This window comes from Petromyzon marinus, chromosome 27 (genome assembly GCF_048934315.1).
Source record: "Petromyzon marinus isolate PM22_M1 ecotype Great Lakes invasive population chromosome 27, UKy_Petmar_22M1.pri1.0, whole genome shotgun sequence".
NCBI lineage: Eukaryota > Metazoa > Chordata > Hyperoartia > Petromyzontiformes > Petromyzontidae > Petromyzon > Petromyzon marinus.
In genome coordinates, this window is record NC_133693.1 from 2,582,759 (window position 1) to 2,606,574 (window position 23,816).

The following is a 23,816-nucleotide window of genomic DNA, read 5'->3' on the forward strand; positions in this document are numbered from 1 at the left end:
GAGAAAGAAAATGTTGACCACTCGAGAATGCATTCTATCCACTTTGGACACTTTTGATGAACCGCAGTGTGGTCATTTGTGGAACGACAGTAGTAAAAACAGAGAGACAAATATTTTAAGAGGGGAATAAACAAATGAAAAAAGTGTACAACTTGCAGCACTTTACTTTTCTATAAAGCAACCAACATCAACACATGGAGTCTATTATTTAAGTCCAGGTCACTACGGAGTGCATCGTAAGCCTGGTCCCGATGTTGTTTTAGCTTGCTATCTCACCATCAAAATCGCCTCCACACTGGTACCTTGTAAATTGCTCGAAGTGTACCAACCCTTCGATGGTAATTCTAAGCACAATCGAGCTGCCTCGGTGAACAAGGAATTTAGCATCCCTTGAAAGTGATCCTCTCGGCAATAATATCCTGCCATGTGGTAATTTATTTTTCAGCGTGACTCGTGTGTGCAAATGTCACACGAGCACTCTACGACGCATTTGTGAGGCTGAGCTATAAAAATATATATATCGAGTTCTATGCCCTCATACATATTTGGCAACTCTCACAGCTTTGCACACTGGGCAACCGCCATGGTCATCCACCCCTATTAGGAATTGGTTTCAGATGTTATTTTTTCTGATATTGGATTTTTATGCACAATTTGGAATGTTTAGTATTTTTGGATTTCAATTTTTGTTGTTGTAATAACTGCCATTGTTTTATACAATTAAAGGAATACAATTTTATACTTTTTAATTTCAATCACTGATTTCTTTATTTGTACCTATAAAGTATAACAATACTGTTGATGATTTTTTTATATATATTTGACGAACTTTAAGCAAAAGTGACATCACATATCAATGTATGATGTCTCGTGCCAGCACCTTTGTTGGGAAAACGTGGAAATTATTCCTCGAAAGTGACATCACTTCCCGTTATGTCCCATTTTTGGATCAATCTAAAAGCAGAAAAAATCGGATCTTAAATCTTACATTGGCCTGATTTTTTAAAACAGATTTGAAAAGCAAGAACACATGCCTAGTGCCTAGTCAAACAATAACTAGCGTTTTTCACTTCAGAGCAGCTCCAAATCCATATGCACATTGTGCCAACCCAGTAAACATGCAACATTGCTGGATTAACGTTGGCGTGCGATCGGAACCGTTGGACCAAAGTTGGCCAAACGTTTCATGTTCACTGGGTATTGGCCTTGTTAATAAGGCAGGACATGCAAAATCAGGGATTGCAATGGGGTAAGGCTTGTGGAAATCACAAAAGGCTAAGGAAATAGTAGAATGTGGTACACAACAAAAGTTTTTCCCCATGACGTCCCACCCACTGTCCAGGTCACCTTCCTTAGTCACACCTCTTGGCACGTTCCTTGTGTCCCAAATTTCAAGATTCGCTGCATAATTAGGAATATAACAAGGCAGCGACTCAATTAAAATCAATACTTAAGCTTCGTATGTGCAATGAATCATGAGCTAAGAGTCACATTTTTGTGTCCTGTGCCTCCCAAGTACTGTACTCCCATGGGTTTCCCTGACCTCTGCTGCCACTAAAGGCTGCTACATAAACCACAAATGGGTGAAAAGTTGTATTCTTAGATGATGACCGCAAATTGTGATATTCCATAGATTTACGAGGTGGCACAATCGTTACAACCCTATGGCATACCACAGATTCCCTAATCCCAGATCTAAAATACCAGACGTTGTGCTTCCCAGGCCTTTCTCCATTAACCCATAAGCCCCGCACAACAACATTCCAACTGTCACAGATATGCATCGTACAAACCTCGTTCCCAACATTGAGGCCTCCTTCCCATGTCAGTGGTGGTGCGTGTATTGGGCATTCCATGTCTCAGTCTTTAGGTTTCTTTTTATTTGCTCGTTTCACCCACGTCCTAGCTATCCCTACATCCCAGAATTTCAACGTTCTCCCATGTCTCAGGCTTACAATCTCTAACCCAATATCGAGGTCTACCATGTGCCAGTCTCAATGATCTCCTTACCATGTCCTAGGTTTTTTTTCAGTTTCATTTATTTGGTATAGCCCTGTTAGCCATTCGGCTCTTGAATCGGGTGCAACCGCAATGAACAAAAAACAAAAACATGACTATGCACAAACAGAAAAATCCAGGAAAAAACAGCAAAAATCTTCCAGAAAAAGCACCGTACACCAACGCTGTGTGCAAAAATCCCAAACAACAACAACCACAAGACAACTTAAATTAAAGCCATCAGTTTAACTCCCTACTACAACAAACATGGCCAAACCAAAAAACATTTTCGAAATCACCAAAATAAAGCCATAAATGCAATGTAACAGTGATCATAGGAACTGTGACCGAAATTTCACAATAAACGACATAAACAACATGTACCACCAAACCCTGGAGGCATAGCTGGCTGCACGAGTCACTCCACAACAGCAGGAGGATCAGTAGGAGTATCGACATTTTTCAATGCACCTTTAAAGATCAGATGCACCAAGTCCAAGCTTCCCTACATTCCTACGAGATCTTCCATGTCCTACATAACAGATCGCATAACCATCCCAGCTCTCCTTTCCAAACTGTAGGTCTCGATTTGCGGGCCATCATGGCCTCATTCATATGTGCCTGGTCTGCCACACTTCCCTATCTCTGAGTTGTCATGTCTCCTTCTCAAAATGTACTCTCTTATTTATAAGTCACGACGAATCTTATCGTAAACCTAACTTATGACAATGCTACGATGTTGTGACACGTTGTGTACTCTGGCCCCAGGCATTCCATGCGCAGTCCCAAAGCCCTTCTTCCCATTTCAAAGGATGACCAATATCTGGATCTTTCACATCCCTGTATCCCAAGTCCCCTATTTCTCCCCCTCCCCGTCCATGGCTAAAGTGACCAACATCTCATATTTTGCATGTCCCAAAGTCCTCCAACACTAAAGTCTTCCATACGTCCCCAAATACCAGTTCTCCTTCCTAATATCCACGTCTCACATGTCAAGTGTCCCATGATTTACTCCCCACAATGCAGCTGTCCATACATCTTATGTCAGAGCTCCACCATGACCTTTGTTTCACATATCAGGTTCCACCATGATCCAGCTATACCTACACATCCCATCAGCCAGGTATCTTCTCCCCCCAACATCTCAGACATCTCCCCACATCTTAGGTGTCATACATCCCAGGTTTCAACAGACAATCCAGCTCCCCCCTCCATCGCATACATATTATACAGGACACCCCCTCCCCCCCCCCCCTTTTAACCAAAGTCCACCATCACTCAGAATTGCTCACATCCCAGATCCCCTGGCACTTTGGTGCTCCCATATATCCCAACTACAGATCCCCCGCTAGCTGTTAAATCCCAGGTCCCCTAAGTCTACCTACACACACCCCGTTCCCTTACTATCCAGGTCCCATCACACATCCCAGATCCCTCAAACTCAGGCCCCCCCCACTGATTCCAAGGCCCTTTTCACCCAATTTCCAAATACCATTACAGAACCCAGGTCCCATCACACAACACAAATCCCATCACACAATACAGGTCACATCACACATCACAGGTCCCATCACACATCACAGGTCACATCACACAATACAGGTCCCATCACACATCACACATCACAGGTCACATCACACAACACAGGTCACATCACACATCACAGGTCCCATCACACATCACAGGACCCATCACACAATACAGGTCACATCACACAAAAACAGGTCCCATCAAACATCACAGGTCCCATCACACATCACAGGTCACATCACACATCACAGGTCCCATCACACAAACACAGGTCCCATCACACATCACAGGTCACATCACACATCACAGGTCACATCACACAATACAGGTCCCATCACACATCACAGGTCACATCACACAAACACAGGTCCCATCACACAAACACAGGTCCCATCACACATCACAGGTCACATCACATATCACAGGTCACATCACACATCACAGGTCACATCACACAATACAGGTCCCATCACACATCACAGGTCACATCACACAATACAGGTCCCATCACACATCACAGGTCACATCACACAATACAGGTCCCATCACACAAACACAGGTCCCATCACACAAACATAGGTCCCATCACACATCACAGGTCACATCACACAAACACAGGTCCCATCACACATCACAGGTCCCATCACACAAACACAGGTCACATCACACATCACAGGTCACATCACACATCACAGGTCACATCACACATCACAGGTCACATCACACATCACAGGTCACATCACACAACAGGTCCCGTTTATACACAGTTCAGGTCGCGCACCACGCAACCCAAGGTCCCGTGACACTTGCGACCCTGATCGCCCACCACTCAGCTCTCTTTTACAACAACCCCAGACCATTCTCCACTGAACGCAACCTCTCCCCCACCCTCCACACACACAGCGAGCACACACTCACAGCGCACCACACACACTCACAGCGCACCACACACACTCACAGCGCACCACACACACTCACAGCGCACCACACACACTCACACACAGCGCGCACACACACACACAGCGCACCACACACACAGCGCGCACACACACAGCGCGCACACACACAGCGCGCACACACACACAGCGCACCACAGACACACACACAGCGCGCACACACACAGCGCGCACACACACAGCGCGCACACACACAGCGCGCACACACACAGCGCGCACACACACAGCGCGCACACACACAGCGCGCACACACACACACAGCGCGCACACACACACAGCGCACCACACACACAGCGCGCACACACACAGCGCGCACCACACACACAGCGCGCACCACACACACACAGCGCACCACACACACAGCGCACCACATACACAGCGCACCACACGCACACAGCGCACCACACGCACACAGCGCACCACACGCACACAGCGCACCACGCACACAGCGCACCACACACACAGCGCAACACACACACAGCGCACCACATACACACAACGCACCACACACACACACAGCGCACCACACACACACAGCGCACCACACACACAGCGCACCACACTCACACACAGCGCACCACACTCACACACAGCGCACCACACTCACACACAGCGCACCACACTCACACACAGCGCACCACACACACACACAGCGCACCACACTCACACACAGCGCACCACACACACAGCGCACACTCGGAGCGAGTCCCCGGCTCCCCATTCCCCGGCCCCGCGGAAGCGCATCGCGCATGCGCGCGGCGCGTGGAGCCGGCTGGAGGAGCGGAGCCCCCGTGGCGTCACCGCAACAGCAGCAGCATCAGGAGCAGCAGCAGCATCATCATCTTCATCCCTCTCCGTCTCTCCCTCTATCTTCCCTCTCCGCTATCTCACACGGCGACACAACGCATCTCTTCTCGCCTGCACGGTAGCTCACGCACAGCCCTAACCCCCTCCCCCGCCAGACAGTAATTGTGTCTCACAGAGCCTCGGATAAGTCTGTCGATCTCGCACACGTACACACAGCCGCTGTGTAACTCACAGCCCTGGCACCACGAAACACACAGAGGCTGACACGGGAGAGAGGCTGACACACAGGCTGACACAGTCACACACGCAGCGTCGGGATAGCCTGTCCTGTCATCTCATCTCTGCTGTCGCACGCACACACACAGAGGCGGACACACACACGCACACAGCCGCCTACACATGCCACCGCCAGCAGCAGCAGCACACCGCCGCCCCTGCGCACACTGAGGAGGCAGCAGCAGCCGACGACGACGACGCGGCGATAGAAGCCGAGGCTGTGAGTGTAGCCAGCACCATCACCCCCTCTCCATGTCTCGCTCTCTCTCTGTCTCTCCAGCATCATCTCTCTCCAGCATCACCTCTCCTCGTCTCTCTCCAGCGTCATCGGTGTCTCCAGCATCACCGCTCCATCTCTCTCTCTCTCTCTCCAGCATCATCATCTATCTCAGCATCCTCTCCCACTTCATCGCCTCTGTTTAGCATAATCTCACGCCATCTCTCTCCAGAATCATCTCAATTCACCGTCTCTTTCTGAACTTCATGTTCAACCATCATCTCATCTATCCAACATCTCCATCTTAAGTATTTCCATGTTTCACTCTGATTTACATTTCGAGCCATCATCTCCATCGTTCTAACATCCCTTTCTGTCTCTGGCATCTCCATCTCGCTCCATAATTATATCCATATACCCCCACCTCAATTTCTCTCCAGCATCGTCATGCATCTCATCATCTATTGCTAGCATCTCCATCACGTTCCACTATCTGCATCGCCCACCAGCATCTCCATCTCTCCAGCATCTCTCTCAAGAATCTCCATGTCTCCGGCATCATTCCTCAGCATCATCTCTGGGGGGGTGGATGTTTGAGGGGGTGGTGATAGTGGTGGAGGAACGGTGGGGTAGTGGTTAGCGCGCTGCTCTAAAGCCCGGCGACCCACGTTAGATTCCTGCTCACGGCCAACACCGGTGACGATTATCTAGGTCGACTCGGCCTCAAATGAGTACCTGGTGCGGTGTGTGAACATCGCCACGAGGGAGACGAAGGCGGTCGGGCGTGGTGCCGGCCACCCACCGCCCTAGTGTGCCACCGTGCCGGCCTTCATAGGTGCTACTCGCTAACAGCACTTGCCCCTACAGTATGTTAAGGCTTCACGGGGGGATCTTTGTCTTTGTGGTGGAAGGTTTTTGTTAGTGATGGTGATGATATGGTTCGAAGGGAGTCATGGTTTAGGTGATGGGTGATGGTGGTTATGGGAGATGGTTTATAGTGGTAGGGATGGCGGGGTGATAGGGGGTGATGGTGATCTTTGGGATTGGTAATTGTGGTGGTCGAGGTTGGGAGGGCAGTGGTTGTTGGTGGTGGTACAGATGAGAGGGCGTGATACGGTGGTGATGATGAGAGTGATTTTGAGTAGGGGGATAATGGTGGTGATTGTGAGAGTGGGTGATGTTGGTTGTAGTGGGGGAATATGGTGAACAGAGAAGTTGATGGTGGTGGAAAGGTGTGATGGTCTTAGGTTCAATTTTCAAGTTTACTTTGTTTAATCAGGTGAGAACTCAAGAGACCAGGATCATCCCATTTGCAAGAATGACCTGCGGTATTCGTCTGCCAGTAGGGGGCGATGATTGCTACATGTGGATACACCCAAATGTTTTGATGAAGGCTTCGAATTTAACTAATTTGGACGCTGAGGCCGACACACAATGGCCTACTGTTGTGAATGACGTCAGGAGATCTTTAACGTCCACTGGTGGATGATGGTGATGTTGGTGGCAGTGGGGTAATGGTAGTGGGAGCGTATGTTACGGGTGGGTGGTATTGATGTTGGTGGGGAGTTATGGATTTTGGGGGTAAACAGCGATCGGAAAGTGATGGTCATTGTGTTTGTGGGGAGAGGTGTGATGGTGTTGGGGTTGAATGTTGCTGGTAATGGAGCGGGTGATTGTGGAGGTGGCTGGGAAATGGTGATGGTGATGGTCATAGGAAGGAATAATTGCGGAGGCAGTGATGGTTGAGGTGGGAGCGGTGATAGTGGTTGATTGTCAAGCTGGGAGGGTGATAGCAGTAGATGAAGGTGGAGGTGAGAGGGTGATGACAATTGATTGTGGTGGCGATGTTGATGGGATGGATGGTGGTTGTTGGTGGTGGTAGAGTTAACCCTGAGGCCTTGACTGCAGCTCAAGAGGCAAGCGGCAGCAACAGGGAGAAGCAGCAGCGGCAGCATCGTTGGGGCGGGGTGGACAAGAAGAATCAAGGGGAGAAGAAGTAACATCATTAGCAAGCGGAGCGAGGGGTTAAGATGCAGAGCAAGCAGAAGCAGCGAGACAGCGAGAGGTCGCGCATATGGGGAACAGCAAACACGAAGCCTGGGTACTGGAGCAAATTTCACGAGCGGTAGAGGAGCAGCAGAGAAGCAAGGGAGGAGGAGGAGGAGAAGCAGCATCAGGCGGCTCTTTGTAGAGGAAGCCTCATTGATATGGGTCCCACTGCAGAGCAGCAGCAGCAGCCTGCCCTGACTGTGCTATACATAGCGTGCATGTGTTGTGCACTTCATTCACCATGGGCTGTCACCTCCCATTGTCCCTCCTGCACTGTGTGTGGACAGACTGTAGTGTGGTTCGTGTTCTGTGTGTGTAGACTGTAGTGTGGTTCGTGTTCTGTGTGTGTAGACTGTAGTGTGGTTCGTGTTCTGTGTGTGTAGACTGTAGTGTGGTTCGTGTTCTGTGTGTATAGACTGTAGTGTGGTTCGTGTTCTGTGTGTATAGACTGTAGTGTGGTTCGTGTTCTGTGTGTGTAGACTGTAGTGTGGTTCGTGTTCTGTGTGTACAGACTGTAGTGTGGTTCGTGTTCTGTGTGTACAGACTGTAGTGTGGTTCGTGTTCTGTGTGTGTAGACTGTAGTGTAGTTCGTGTTCTGTGTGTACAGACTGTAGTGTGGTTCGTGTTCTGTGTGTATAGACTGTAGTGTGGTTCGTGTTCTGTGTGTATAGGCTGTAGTGTGGTTCGTGTTCTGTGTGTGTAGACTGTAGTGTGGTTCGTGTTCTGTGTGTACAGACTGTAGTGTGGTTCGTGTTGTGTGTATAGGCTGTAGTGTGGTTCGTGTTCTGTGTGTATAGACTGTAGTGTGGTTCGTGTTCTGTGTGTACAGACTGTAGTGTGGTTCGTGTTCTGTGTGTATAGACTGTAGTGTGGTTCGTGTTCTGTGTGTACAGACTGTAGTGTAGTTCGTGTTCTGTGTGTACAGACTGTAGTGTGGTTCGTGTTCTGTGTGTGTAGACTGTAGTGTGGTTCGTGTTCTGTGTGTACAGACTGTAGTGTGGTTCGTGTTCTGTGTGTATAGACTGTAGTGTGGTTCGTGTTCTGTGTGTGTAGGCTGTAGTGTGGTTCGTGTTCTGTGTGTATAGGCTGTAGTGTGGTTCGTGTTCTGTGTGTACAGACTGTAGTGTGGTTCGTGTTCTGTGTGTATAGGCTGTAGTATGGTTCGTGTTCTGTGTGTGTAGACTGTAGTGTAGTTCGTGTTCTGTGTGTACAGACTGTAGTGTGGTTCGTGTTCTGTGTGTATAGGCTGTAGTGTGGTTCGTGTTCTGTGTGTGTAGACTGTAGTGTGGTTCGTGTTCTGTGTGTACAGACTGTAGTGTGGTTCGTGTTCTGTGTGTATAGACTGTAGTGTGGTTCGTGTTCTGTGTGTGTAGGCTGTAGTGTGGTTCGTGTTCTGTGTGTACAGACTGTAGTGTGGTTCGTGTTCTGTGTACAGACTGTAGTGTGGTTCGTGTTCTGTGTGTATAGACTGTAGTGTGGTTCGTGTTCTGTGTGTATAGACTGTAGTGTAGTTCGTGTTCTGTGTGTATAGGCTGTAGTGTGGTTCGTCTTCTGTGTGTGTAGACTGTAGTGTGGTTCGTGCTCTGTGTGTATAGACTGTAGTGTGGTTCGTGTTCTGTGTGTGTAGACTGTAGTGTGGTTCGTGTTCTGTGTGTATAGGCTGTAGTGTGGTTCGTCTTCTGTGTGTATAGGCTGTAGTGTGGTTCGTGTTCTGTGTGTGTAGACTGTAGTGTGGTTCGTGTTCTGTGTGTACAGACTGTAGTGTGGTTCGTGTTCTGTGTGTATAGACTGTAGTGTAGTTCGTGTTCTGTGTGTATAGGCTGTAGTGTGGTTCGTCTTCTGTGTGTACAGACTGTAGTGTGGTTCGTGTTCTGTGTGTATAGACTGTAGTGTGGTTCGTGTTCTGTGTGTGTAGACTGTAGTGTGGTTCGTGTTCTGTGTGTATAGACTGTAGTGTGGTTCGTCTTCTGTGTGTACAGACTGTAGTGTGGTTCGTGTTCTGTGTATAGGCTGTAGTGTGGTTCGTGTTCTGTGTGTGTAGACTGTAGTGTGGTTCATGTTCTGTGTGTACAGACTGTAGTGTGGTTCGTGTTCTGTGTGTACAGACTGTAGTGTGGTTCGTGTTCTGTGTGTATAGACTGTAGTGTGGTTCGTGTTCTGTGTACAGACTGTAGTGTGGTTCGTGTTCTGTGTGTATAGGCTGTAGTGTGGTTCGTGTTCTGTGTGTACAGACTGTAGTGTGGTTCGTGTTCTGTGTGTGTAGGCTGTAGTGTGGTTTGTGTTCTGTGTACAGACTGTAGTGTGGTTCGTGTTCTGTGTGTATAGACTGTAGTGTAGTTCGTGTTCTGTGTGTATAGGCTGTAGTGTGGTTCGTCTTCTGTGTGTACAGACTGAAGTGTGGTTCGTGTTCTGTGTGTGTAGACTGTAGTGTGGTTCGTGTTCTGTGTGTATAGGCTGTAGTGTGGTTCGTGTTCTGTGTGTGTAGACTGTAGTGTGGTTCGTGTTCTGTGTGTACAGACTGTAGTGTGGTTCGTGTTCTGTGTGTACAGACTGTAGTGTGGTTCGTGTTCTGTGTGTATAGACTGTAGTGTGGTTCGTGTTCTGTGTGTACAGACTGTAGTGTGGTTCGTGTTCTGTGTGTAGACTGTAGTGTGGTTCGTGTTCTGTGTGTACAGACTGCAGTGTGGTTCGTGTTCTGTGTGTACACTGTAGTGTGGTTCGTGTTCTGTGTGTATAGACTGTAGTGTGGTTCGTGTTCTGTGTGTATAGACTGTAGTGTGGTTCGTGTTCTGTGTGTGTAGGCTGTAGTGTGGTTCATGTTCTGTGTGTTTTAGCATGCTGTACGTGTAAATAGTGGTGTATTACATTGTATACTGTATCGGCCAAGCTCAATCCACTGCTGGGTGAAGTGCTTCTTCCCAAGCCTGTCCCGAGTCCGCTATGTACAACAGTGTGCAATGTATACCGTTACAATATCAACAGTACTGAGGACTGCATTTACACAATATAGTTGTTTGATATAGTACACTGTAATACAATACATTACCGCACTATACTACATTGTAGTACAGCATCACATTGTATACACATTAAACAATTGTACTATATTGAATACATAAATACGTACCGTCATTTTTTTTGCGATGTACTGCGTACAATATAGTGCAATACACTCCAATTCATATACAACATCGAGTTCTAGTGTTGTGACACATAGGGCATGTGATGACCATATACTACCCCACGGGGTTCACTGCATGGCAAGAGACGCACTGCTGCATTGGCCCTTACACCCCACTGTGTCATGTTCACCTGCAATCTTTATTTTTGATGTAACTCGTTATGCTTTTCCGTGAAGCATTATAGATAACATCGTGTCTGAGCAGAAGTCCTTTCTGTCTCCGCGTATAAATCAGTCGTTCGTTGTGTCCGTCGGCCTGTTTCGTTGGCTTTCCAAACAAATGTCCAGCGTGAGGATTTATTTTATACGCCAGAAAAAACAAACAACAACTCTGGACCGGTTTTGACCTTCCGGGTCTCATCAGCAGACCTACGGCTCGTTCAACAATGCTGTTGGTTTGCCAGATGTTATTGGCAAGAACCACAAAAAAAACCCCACTCCCATCTAAACGATAGCGTGGCTGTTATTCTGAGGCCCACGACTGGATAGGAGGATGGGAATGGAAGCCAATGGGTGGCAGGGTGAGGGATGTACAGGAGGGCCTCTGCTCAGCAGTGGGAAATTACAGAGTGACAAAACATGTTTTAGGGTATGCATGTGAGTGTTCTGCTGTATAGATTATCTGCAGTGTATGTAAACCTCACAGTCCATGTGTAATCGTGTAAGAGTGCATTACGCCACTGCATTAGTTTGCCGCAGATTGTGTTTCCACGCTTTTCTGGTGTCGTACTCTGCTGTGTAAGGGGAGCCAGTGATTTCTGTAACAGGCAGAAGTGACATATAGTGTCAGTGCAGTTATTTAATAAAAGAGCGTTTTGATATTATCCGTCTCCAGAAACAAGATCAAGTGGAAATGCATGTTACATTAATGGAGCATGTTAACTCTGACGAATGACACGCAAAAGCACAGCTCATGTTACACGAACACATTGGCAAAATGGCATGGCCTCGTTCAGTGTATACTAAGGTAATGGCTGTTCGATGGAGGTTTGGGTTTCTTCAGGGTTTTATTTTGCACGGTTTTGAAACATTGTATAATTTGAAAGGAGATTGAGTCGTGGCAGAGTGGTTGGCGTATTGAACTGTGAACCCGGCCGATCACCTGAGTTTGATTCCAAGTTAATGGCTAACATCAGTGGAGAGTGATACCTCAACTGGCCCTGGGTGGCCCCACCTTCACCAACCCGCACAAGCCAGTAGGTTAAAGCATGGTCAAGGAACCCCCAAGACCAAGGCCTTCATCCTTTAGTGGATTTAGAATGGCTGGAATTAATAACTCATGTTGCAGCCAAAAACAGTAAGCTAATTTACATTACTGTTCGTGTTAATATTACATGCTGGGGTTGGTTGCAAGTAGGTTGCCTCTACTCACATGCAGCCCGCAGTGTGTGGAGAATTTCATTATAACTTTCAACGTAATGGAGTTATGCTCGGCTTGAGATCAAGGTAGATGAATACGGCTTGTATTGTGTCGTGTTGTTAAAACGTAGCCAAGTCACCTGTTGAATGGGCGGCGCTTGGTAGAAATACAACAGCGGTCCTGCTGACATTGCCGAGTGACACTACAGAAGCCCTCTGCACACCCTGGGTTGTGGAACCACAGAAGGCCTCTTGACAGACCATGCACCTGGGCAAATGCCACACACAGGGATGTTGAGACATTCTATCCACTCTCTGCCCCGCTTACTTGTTTACTTATAACATGAAATGTGAGGGTGTGCTGTGGGATCGTCATCGCTAGATGGGTGAGAAAGGAGATGTGAAAAGCACTCGCCTTGAAAGTCAGATCGGCTGCCTGACCATCAGAGGTGGTTCTGGGTCATTGGGGGCCCTAAGCAGGAATTATTTGTGTTGCCTCCTTGAATTTTTTTAAATACTAGTGAAATTACAAAAGAGGTACAGGCAAGACATATGCTGTGGATCCAGTGAATTAAGAGAAATGTAGACAAATACAGATAAGAGAGATGACAGCAAGATAAAGATGAGAAATATTGTCTCATTCTGTAACTTAGATTGTTGCCTTATGATTTTTGCATTTGAGATTATATCTAACGCACTCCTTTTATCACGAATCCAGGACCCCTCAAACCGCTTGGTGACCCTAAGCTTTTTCTTGATTCGCTTAGGCCTGGCGGCGCCAACTGCTGCCGTGACAATTACTAAAAGCCGTCCTTCCCCACCGGACGCAGGCGATGGGCTCGGAGCGGGTGGAATCACGGCGGTGGCCGCCCTCCCAAGGCGACGGCTCGCCTGGGGGAGTGCGTTCCCCAGGCCCGCGTGCGCCCAACGCCTGCTGCTTCTGCTGGTGCTGCTGCTGCAGCTGCTCATGGTACGTCCTCCAGTCTCTTTGGTACGAAATCCGCCGCCTGCGTGACAGGTAACTACCCTCCCCCCCCCCCCCCCCCAAAACACCCAACCTCTCCATCCCACTCACACGTCCATCCCCACTCACACGTCCATCCCCACTCACACTTCCATCCCCTACAAAGTCTGTTCACTATCCCACTCACCAGCACCACCATCCTGAGTTTTGGGAGGCTGCCGTCTGCTCTTATTTAACACAAGCACTTGATGTGAATTAGGATACCTCTTTTCCTCCGTACAACCGATCCTCGCTGGGGCCATGCTGAGCTAGCCTGGCACAGCTCGGCAGGCACAAGGTTGATATTCCAATGCACAAGCCATGGCCATGCTGTAACGGCAACGAAATTAACACGTCATTAACCCTGGCCCAGCTTGACCCCGGTCCAGATTCATGTCTTGTAAGGCGAGCGCATCACTCTTTTGTTCTGAAAAGACTCGGCAAATAACGAGGAGAAAACCACGCGCACCATAAGGGTCCAGTGCTGTCTCAGCTCGGATGTGGAAAGGGGTATAAGATTCCACGTGTAAATGGTAACTTTTGCATACATTCTTAGGGTACATAAATAAGTCAACTGTGTGGACAATTAACCTCAAACCAAACACCCAGAATGTACCCGATCTCTGAAGCTATGCAGGCATAAGCCTGGATCGTACTTGTATGAGTGATCGTGCATAACACATTGAATAGACTGCTGGACTACATTATGGGAAGTAGAGAACAGTACAAGATAATCAATTGTTGTACTGTACTTCTATGGTCCCACTTATATGATCTCCCCACCTTCACCAATCCACACTGACCAGTATAAATTATGGTTTAACAACTCCCACAGTGTGTGGAGGCTTTCATCTTGCAGTGGACAAAGCACTATATGTGTACATTTGGAAAACTAACAAACTTAGAGCAGACACCAGCATCTTTCTGAAATGCACTCAAGCCTTTCCCACAACCCCCTTATTACTCATGCTCTCACTCACTCGCCCATCCGCTCACCATCTCGCGTGTGTCCCCTGGGCAAGGGCCTTGGAGAAATAATGCATCAAATTGTTTTCTGATCTCCATGCTTCCATTTCCTTTGTTTTAAAGGCATGGTAAACCACACCCCAGAATGTTTTTTTAAAGTGTATTTTTAAGAACCAAACATAGTTCTTACTTGCAGTAAATATTATTTTCATATTTATAAGCTGGCACATTATTTAGAAACACGAACACAAATGAAGGGAATGTGGTATATCTTAAGTGGCTTATTTTAGTTCCTGCTAAAAGATTGTGGCACTATTTTTGGCTCCGCTGGGTAAATATAAGTACAACACTTGAATCACTCTGCCCACCCAGGAAGTCGGTGAATTGGCTCTATGCTTGTTGTTTCGAGCCGAGGTGTGGGAGATGGGGATAAGACTTAGATGGAACCAGTGCTGCACGGGAATGGATTTTTCACACTCGTGCATTTATTTTTCACACTCGTGCATTCGATGCAACCGTTTAATACTAAAAAAAAACGCAAATGTGATGTTCTCATTGCAATCATATCTCGAATTAAGTTTTACATCGTGTGCTCGTTCTTCACATTTCGCCATTTCGCAGCAACAAAACTAAATTGGATAATTATTATTACCACTATGATAAGGGAATGATTACGATGCTTTCTGGAGTGTTTTAAAATGGTGAAGTCACCCCAGAAATATTGCACACCTTAGAGCATGCTGTGAATGTAAACTGTGCTATGGAGTTGTGACTCATCTTGCTTAAAAAGGTCAGAGTCAAACACCTGCCGGAGAATGAAATATTTTGTTAAAAGGCTGCAGGGGACAAAATTCGCTGCAGTCTTTTGGTTTGCGTTGCAAACAGGCAAATAGCAAAATGGAAAAAAAAAACAATTTTCCTTTTGTTTGTAGTAATATAATCACCCTGCAATTAAGCCTTGCTTCTGCATCACCACCGTTGAAGAAGCCTAACACACGTGTAATAAATAATGTATTCCCAAAGCATGACACTTATTACTGCTCAGTGCTCGTTTGTTTGATTCCAAATGATATGGAGGAACGTGGAGGTTTGTATATATGCATTGAAGTTTATTAACGATTATTGAAAGAAAATAGTCCCATCTATTTTGAAGATGTTTACATTAGCTGTTGTCTCCTGAGGCTACGATTGAGCTACAATTTGATCAAAGATGTATTTTCTGCAGTGTGCTTTTTTAAAGAATACTTATACTGCAGTATGCATTTATATATATGTGGTAATTACTGTACTGTAGGTGTGTTCGTAAAATCAGTGAAAAGTAAAAACACCAGGATCAAACGGAACATTTTTGAATGCTTTCCAGCTTTTGACTATAAATTGCCCTTTCTGATTAAAAAAAATCCTACTGTTAAAAAAAAACTGGAAACTTACTAATGCATGATGTTACGATTAATGACAAATTGCTGAAAGCTGATAATACAAACCAAAACATTTAAAAACCTGAATGTGTAATTTATAACCAAATAATATTCACCAAATTGTGATGACCCAAAATGTTGGACACTGAGTCTGCAGCCTTTCCCTTTCCAGCCTGACGGTTAGAAACCATGAAGGGGCGGGCAGTAGAAGACGCTCATCACACGAGAGTAAACTGGAAAGCATTCAAAGCCCCGAAGAGAGGTAAGTTCAGGCTGCGTGCAGTCAGCAAACTGTGAAACCAGCTCAATGTGAAGATAACTCAAAGTAATTATGAGCGTCGTTGTGGAGAATATAAAGAACAAAATAAATAAGCAGACAATATGACTCCACATATCCTTCTCTCTATAAACCTATCAAATATTAATTTTTATTTTCCCAGGTAAGTCCCACTGGGCTATTTAGCTCTTTTTATAAAGCGACCTGCCCACAAATGATAGCTCAATAAAGTGGCTTATCATGTGGAAATTTATAGCAGCCAAATACTCTAAACGCATGTTTTTAAATGTGGAGGGGAAAAAAAAACAGAGGACCCGGAGAAAAATCCACATTACCACAGGGAGAACATGGAAACTCCAGATATACAGGCGTCAGGGTCGGGATCAAACCTATACGACCTCCTGTTCACCAGGCGAGGTAGTTAACATCCCGCCACCGTGGCGACCCATTAGCCGCATGGCCTTCTGGGAGTGCATAATTTCAGCAGTATTGTTTCGAGACAAGCAAACTCTGCACCTGTTTCGACATACAGTATCTCATCAGCAGTCAGGTCTTGCTTATATCAATGCTGTTGAACTGCCAATCTACAGGCATGGACGATAAGGCGGTGCGGTTTTTGCCACGTGACTTGGCCCTTCCTGCGCAGCTCCCGAGTGACAACGTGCAGGCATCGGTAAACGCATGGTTTAAGACAAGCATTGCAATCAGGGAATGAGGCTTCCTGTGCGAGCTGAGCATATCAGTGTGAACAGGACACTTTTGTCATTTTAGCAATAAAAAAAATATGGAGTTTAAAGATTGTCATTGTATTACAACTTGGCAGCAAGATGGTCCTCTTGGCATGCGCGCTGCCCAAACTGTAAAGTGGCTCCGTTTACACATAACACGATTAACCGTCCGTGATGTGGTGCTTTGAAAAAGAATGTACAATTGTATATCCATATTTTACGTAGCATTTAGAGTGAGGGAAAAAAGTATTTGATCCCCTGCTGATGTTGTACGTTTGCCCACTGACAAATAAATGATCAGTCTATAATTTTAATGGTAAGTTTATTTGAACAGTGAGAGACAGAATAACAACAAAAATCCAGAAAATCGCATGTCAAAAATGTTATAAATTTATTTGCATTTTAATGAGGGAAATAAGTATTTGACCCCCTCTCAATCAGATTTCTGGCTCTCTTTAAGAGTGTGCTCCTAATCTCAGCTCGTTACCTGTATAAAAGACACCTGTCCACAGAAGCAATCAATCAGATTCCAAACTCTCCACCATGTCCAAGACCAAAGAGCTCTCCAAGGATGTCAGGGACAAGATTGTAGACCTACACAAGGCTGGAATGGGCTACAAGACCATTGCCAAGCAGCTTGGTGAGAAGGTGACAACAGTTGGTGCGATTATTCGCAAATGGAAGAAACACAAAAGAACTGTCAATCTCCCTCGGCCTGGGGCTCCATGCAAGATCTCACCTCGTGGAGTTGCAATGATCATGAGAACGGTGAGGAATCAGCCCAGAACTACACGGGAGGATCTTGTCAATGATCTCATGGCAGCTGGGACCATAGTCACCAAGAAAACAACTGGTAACACACTACACCATGAAGGACTGAAATCCTGCAGAGCCCGCAAGATCCCCCTGCTCAAGAAAGCACATATACATGCCCGTCTGAAGTTTGCCAATGAACATCTGAATGATTCAGAGGACAACTGGGTGAAAGTGTTGTGGTCAGATGAGACCAAAATGGAGGTCTTTAGCATCAAATGAACTCGCCGTGTTTGGAGGAGGAGGAATGCTGTCTATGACCCCAAGAACACCATCCCCACCGTCAACCATGGAGGTGGAAACATTATGCTTTGGGGGTGTTTTTCTGCTAAGGGGACAGGACAACTTAACCGCATCAAAGGAACGATGGACGGGGCCATGTACCGTCAAATTTTGGGTGAGAACCTCCTTCCCTCAGCCAGGGCATGGAAAATGGGTTGTGGATGGGTATTTCAGCATGACAATGACCCAAAACACACGGCCAAGGCAACAAAGGAGTGGCTCAAGAAGAAGCATATTAAGGTCCTGGAGTGGCCTAGCCAGTCTCCAGACCTTAATCCCATAGAAAATCTGTGGAGGGAGCTGAAGGTTCGAGTTTCCAAACGTCAACCTCGAAACCTTAATAACTTGGAGAAGATCTGCAAAGAGGAGTGGGACAAAATCCCTCCTGAGATGTGTGAAAACCTGGTGGCCAACTACAAGAAACGTCTGACCTCTGTGATTGCCAACAAGGGTTTTGCCACCAAGTACTAAGTCATGTTTTGCAGAGGGGTCAAATACTTATTTCCCTCATTAAAATGCAAATCAATTTATAACATTTTTGACATGCGTTTTTCTGGATTTTGTTGTTATTCTCTCTCACTGTTCAAATAAACCTACCATTAAAATTATAGACTGATCATTTCTTTGTCAGTGGGCAAACGTACAAAATCAACAGGGGATCAAATACTTTCTCCTCACTGTACGTGTCGAATGTGCATATGGTCACCACTGTAATGTATCATTATACAAATCTGCATGCTCCAGCATCCAACCAGCCATCCCCCATACTCGTGGCACAGATATAGCGGTGGGCCAAGAAGTTGGGCAATTTGTGTCTGAAACTGTGATCCAACTCATTTCTAATCCGTAGATATATTTTTATTATCTCGCTGTCCAGTGTTTTCGGTTTATACGTGTTGTTCGGCTTCTTCAGGAACTGACATCGTGCCGAAAAGCACGCATCACAATAAAAACACACACAGCAGAGCTATACCACACAGCCACAATAACCTAAAGCCGTAGCATTATCCTTCCTACCTCTTTGCACGGCTTATGTAGGAGTAACAATGATATATTCAGTTGCGAGTTTTAGCCATTCAATTTCATTGTCTGCGAGTAAGCCAATGTATTTCGTACTCGAAGGTAACACGTATTTCTCACAGCGCTATGTCATGGATTATTTCCACATCAAAGCTTTGTGAAATGAAAGTTGTGGTGGCGGTGGCGGGGGGGGGAAGAATTTCTGACTGTGGCTCTGTGTGGTTGTGCGTTCATGCCGGGGACCTGCAGCGGGAAGCTGTCCCTGGAGGAGGTCACATCGTGGAGCCATTGCTTTGAACGACTCATGCACAGTGCAGCGGGGCGTGCCGTGTTCAGAGAGTTTCTCCGAACGGAGTTCAGCGAGGAGAACCTGCTCTTCTGGCTCGCCTGTGAAGACCTCAAGAAGGAGGAGAACAAGAACATTGTAGAGGAGAAGGCCAGGACAATATACGAAGACTACATTTCCATCCTCTCGCCCAAAGAGGTGAGCCACTGCCCTGGCCTTTGCACCTCGTTCTCACACCCTTGGCGAATGGAGGTTTTGCGCTGGAAACGCGGCCAAACCTGTTTCTGCCCAAAATTCGCGACCTGCGGTTCGAACTCGCTCATGTGCGGACGTGGGACACACTTTGTGTACTATACACGTGACTCGGCAGGCAGCCGCCTCGTGCGGTTTCGCCTTGTGCGCTCTCTTTCTCGGAACGCATCTACTGCTAACGCACAGAGCGAGGAAAACCCGTATTTGAAGAGATAGCAGGATAGAGAAATCTGCCCAATTCAGTTCTTGGAAAAGTTACCAGCACATGGAGCGATGACGGACATCGTGTGGCACAGCCTAAAAACACGTTGGAGAGTTGTACTGCACAACCGTGAAAACATACACAATATGATACAAAAAAAATAGGCTTTCCGCTTTTTGGCAAGAATACAGATGTTAAGATGTTCAAACACCAAATAGACATCTATCACAATGCGTCAAGTCTGGATCTAACAAAACATGCTTGTGGTAAATCATGCCAAAAGGTGAACAGCACATGGACAATGAAACACTGGTGAGAGAGGAGGCCATAACGGAGGCTGTCTCTGGCTAGGCTAATCATTTTCAAGGACAATGCATACATTTTTAAAGCATGTTTGTTTGCAAACACTTTCCCACGCAGAGGCAGGAAAGTGTTTCTGTGTGGATCCCAGATGTAGCTCTGTGATATCCACTTCTGTGCGCCATGTCAATTCTCTAACACGATTTGAACTGCTCTGCGAAGAGATCCAAATGGATTATCCGTCTCATGACACACATCCAATGGCACAATTTGTTTAAAAACTGGGAAAACAAAAATAAATATCGTAAAAAAAAAAAAATGTTTGAATGGACGGATCGTTTCCCCGAGGAATACATTTACGCGAGTGCTGCGTGCGTGCGGGTTGCAGGTCAGCCTGGACTCGCGGGTGCGAGAGGTCATCAACAGGAACATGGTGGAGCCCTCGGCGCACACGTTTGACGACGCACAGCTGCAGATCTACACGCTCATGCACCGAGACTCGTACCCACGCTTCCTTGGCTCGTCCGTCTACTCGGCGCTCTTGCAGAGTCTCTCCAGCTCTTCCTCCAACACATAGCCCGTGGCCTGCGTCAGCACTTCATCAGCACAGCCGCCGCCGCCACCGCCGCCGCCGCCGTCGTCGTCACGAGAGAGATGTATTTTGCCTGCCTACTTGGCGTCTACCACAAACTTACCCGAGGTCTTTGGGACCTGTTTGTACCTCAGTTTGGACTCGATGTTGATGCTTCACTTCATAGGGTTTTTTTTTTTTTGAATGATCACAGATTCCCGTCGTACGATTTTTATGAATAGCTCTAACTTCGGCACTTATAGAACTTGTAAAGAGTGCGGAGAACTTTTATGCGTTGCATAAGAAAAGAAAACAACTCCTTCCAATCAATTACACTTTGTTTTTCATCCACATGCTTTTATTTTTTACGTGGATTTTTGAGGCATCTTGCAATATGAAAATAATGTTCAAGACAATTACTTGCTTGGCCTATACAAACTGTCCAAAATTTTAAACTTTTTAACATTTAGATTATCAAGGGGGCCTTAGACAGGTTATGTACATAGTTGGACAGAAAGTCTGTCTTGTTATTTGCTGTTGGCAGTTTACTAAATGTATGTATGGCACAATTCATTTGCACCATATCATACTTGAGGGTGATGTATCAGTTAATAAAATGATTAAGTCTTTATATTTAAATAAGCGGTCCACGTTATCACGTAATAATAATGTAACACACACACTTGCTTCTATACAGTATTTTGAATTGCCAATTTAAGCTTTATTTTAGCCACTATTGTCGACTTTTGTGTTTTGTGGGGTTTTTTTTGTACTTGATCTGAAAAATCCAGGTCTTATTTATTTAGAAGTTCTTGAACAAGTTATTTGTGTCTCAAGAAAATGTTGAACACGTAGGCTGAGTGACCAGTTGATTAAACTGCTGCCATTTTGCTTGGGCTTTAAGAGTGCCTGCTGACACCCCCCTCACTTCATGCATTGCCAATAAATGAGAAAAAAATGATATTTTCAAAGTTCAGTTTTGATTTTATGTAGTGTGCTGAAATGAGCCAAAACAAAAAAAATGTTGTTACAAAATGGAATGTTTAAACATGTCTAATATTGGCGTTTTCCTTTTATGAAATTTTTTTTAAACGGTTACTGTGAATGTTATTTATATGAGTACTGGTCTACGGTAAAATAGTATGTCAATGTGCTGTGGCATGTATGCCTTTTTAAATGTAAGTAACGAGACAGCTGCTAGGATTGGGAACCCATTGGAACCCCACACTACAAGTACAAACTCAAAGCTTGAAAGCAATTGCTATTGAAATAGGGGGCAATCCCTCCCCCCCCCCCCCCCCCACATTCCGTTTTTTGTAGTGCCCCATTAATTGGCCCCACATCTAGGGCTAACACGACGAGGGCTATACATGCTCGGCAACCCTTACAATGTGGCGTTGTACCTTCTTACAGGACATGCCACATCAGGCTGGTTCCTCTAATTTGTGGTTGCGTACTGGTGTTTTTAGGTACTGCCTTTAGGTTCGCGTAGATACGCGAATATTTTAATTGTGCATTAAAGACGTATTGGTGCTGAGAAAATGACTAAATTGTCGCTCCTATCAACATGGTGCAGGGTTCCAAATAACTCCCAAATAGTACCTCTTTTTTACCACACTAGCTGCTTTACAATACGCCATGTTTTCATATTTGCAATGTAAATCAAAGCACAACAAATACGACAAACACTTTGTACAATGTGCAAAAAATGTTAAATTGTTTTCCATTGGAATTTCCCAAAGACACAAATGACTAAAATTACCCTTATATGTCCACGAGACACAGGCAACTAATTTACATTTCAGGCGAACCCCAAAAGCAAATTGCATGCATTTCAACGTGTTGTATTTTTGTGCATTTTACGTGCGCTTGTTTGCGATTTGTTTGTGTTGTTAGGTTGCATTTATCAATGACAATCCAATCGCGCCCATTGCGGTAAATGGGTCATCAGCATCAGAGTATTGAATGCTCTCTGAACCAGAACAGTGGCACTGAGGATGTTCTATTTATTTTTATTGCAAGCAATTACACGTATTTATGTTCTGTATATTTTTGTTAAAATACAGTTTAAATGAATATCACTCTGTGTGCCTGTGGGGTTTTACAAAAATCGCATTTCAGACGTTTAATCTTTGCTTGATTATTTTTAATCACGGTCGATAAGCTTGTGCACGAAGGGCAAAAACGCCAACGTGGCCATCAACAAACAGCACTATTGAAGGTGCAACAGATAGGAGTTGTGACGTTACTTGAGGGCCAGTGGCATAAGTGCTCGATGGAAACAATATTTTTAAGTAAAATTCTCGAACGCAGACTAAAAAAGTGTTTTTACATGGAAAGGACAGCTGCCCCCAGATGAAGCCGTCAAAGCCGTGTTGACAACCTGTGGATTTTAATACTGCTGTATATCTCACTGAATCATACTCTTTAGACTAGTTCACTAACCCAGTAGAAAATCTAGTCCACTCTTGGCTATTAAATGGTGGCATGAGGGGCATGCAATACCCACCCCATTCTCCCATTAGGTCAGCCAATGAGTGAACTCAGTAAATTATTATATATACTGTATAGCAAATGACCATGTTTGGTCTTCCCTCATGCACTGCCGTCTCTCATAACAAATTAGCGTAGTCTGCATCTTTATTCAGTCTACAGCACTGTAGTCAATTCCGTTTCGTCATCGCCATGCTTTGGGGTCTGGTGGATCGTCGCAATCATCATCATCATCATGCTTGAACACTCCATCTACCCATAGATACAGTTGACTAAAATAAATATAAAACCCCTTTTTTTGCCAAATATATCTTGAGCACTAAATTCGCGAACGAACTTTTTTGCCGCTTCGAGTGGAGTGCTCGGGTATGGCGACATTTGTTGCAGCGATGCCCGCCACCAGGGCTTGCAGCGGGAACCTCACTCTCGCGACCTCCACACTTGATGGGGATGCTGCCGTAGCGCCGGCGAGACCGGCAATTAAGAAAAGCCACGTCATTTCCCTTTGTAGTTTTTTTTTTTAAATAAGTTCAGCATTAAAACTGGGTGCTGAAGTAAAGGTTGGATGGGGCGTGATGGGAATTGTTATCGAGTAAAACGACAAAAAAAAGGTAATGGGATGTTGTAAAAGTTTTGGCCCATGTTGGAAGGTTTAAAGTGTGTGTTTTTTTTTGAGTAAGTGACATCTCAGCTGAGTCTCGCTATGTGAAGCGAATTTTTCGGTGTTGTCTTAAAGTTGCACTTACTCAAGTGGATGTTAATTCCTTTTTTATGAACCACCGTGCAACACTCGGTCTTTCCATAAAACAACGCAAGTCAACGTATCCCTCGT

At 45.7% G+C, this 23,816-nt stretch overlaps 1 protein-coding gene across 4 annotated transcripts in view; it reads left to right on the forward strand.

The window, feature by feature from the left end:
* LOC116946642 (regulator of G-protein signaling 20-like) overlaps window positions 1-22,572 on the forward strand; it is a 48,818-nt gene extending 26,246 nt beyond the window's left edge. The window contains exons 2-5 of one of the 4 annotated variants that reach the window (XM_032961757.2): window positions 13,204-13,391; window positions 15,933-16,022; window positions 19,130-19,364; window positions 20,309-22,572. In XM_032961757.2, coding sequence (XP_032817648.2) covers window positions 13,204-13,391; window positions 15,933-16,022; window positions 19,130-19,364; window positions 20,309-20,497 — 702 coding nt within the window. In that variant the 3' untranslated portion in view covers window positions 20,498-22,572. The remainder of the gene's footprint in view (window positions 1-13,203; window positions 13,392-15,932; window positions 16,023-19,129; window positions 19,365-20,308) is intronic. The other 3 variants (XM_032961758.2, XM_032961760.2, XM_032961761.2) reach the window with 3 other exon arrangements.
* Window positions 22,573-23,816: the final 1,244 nt, after the last annotated feature.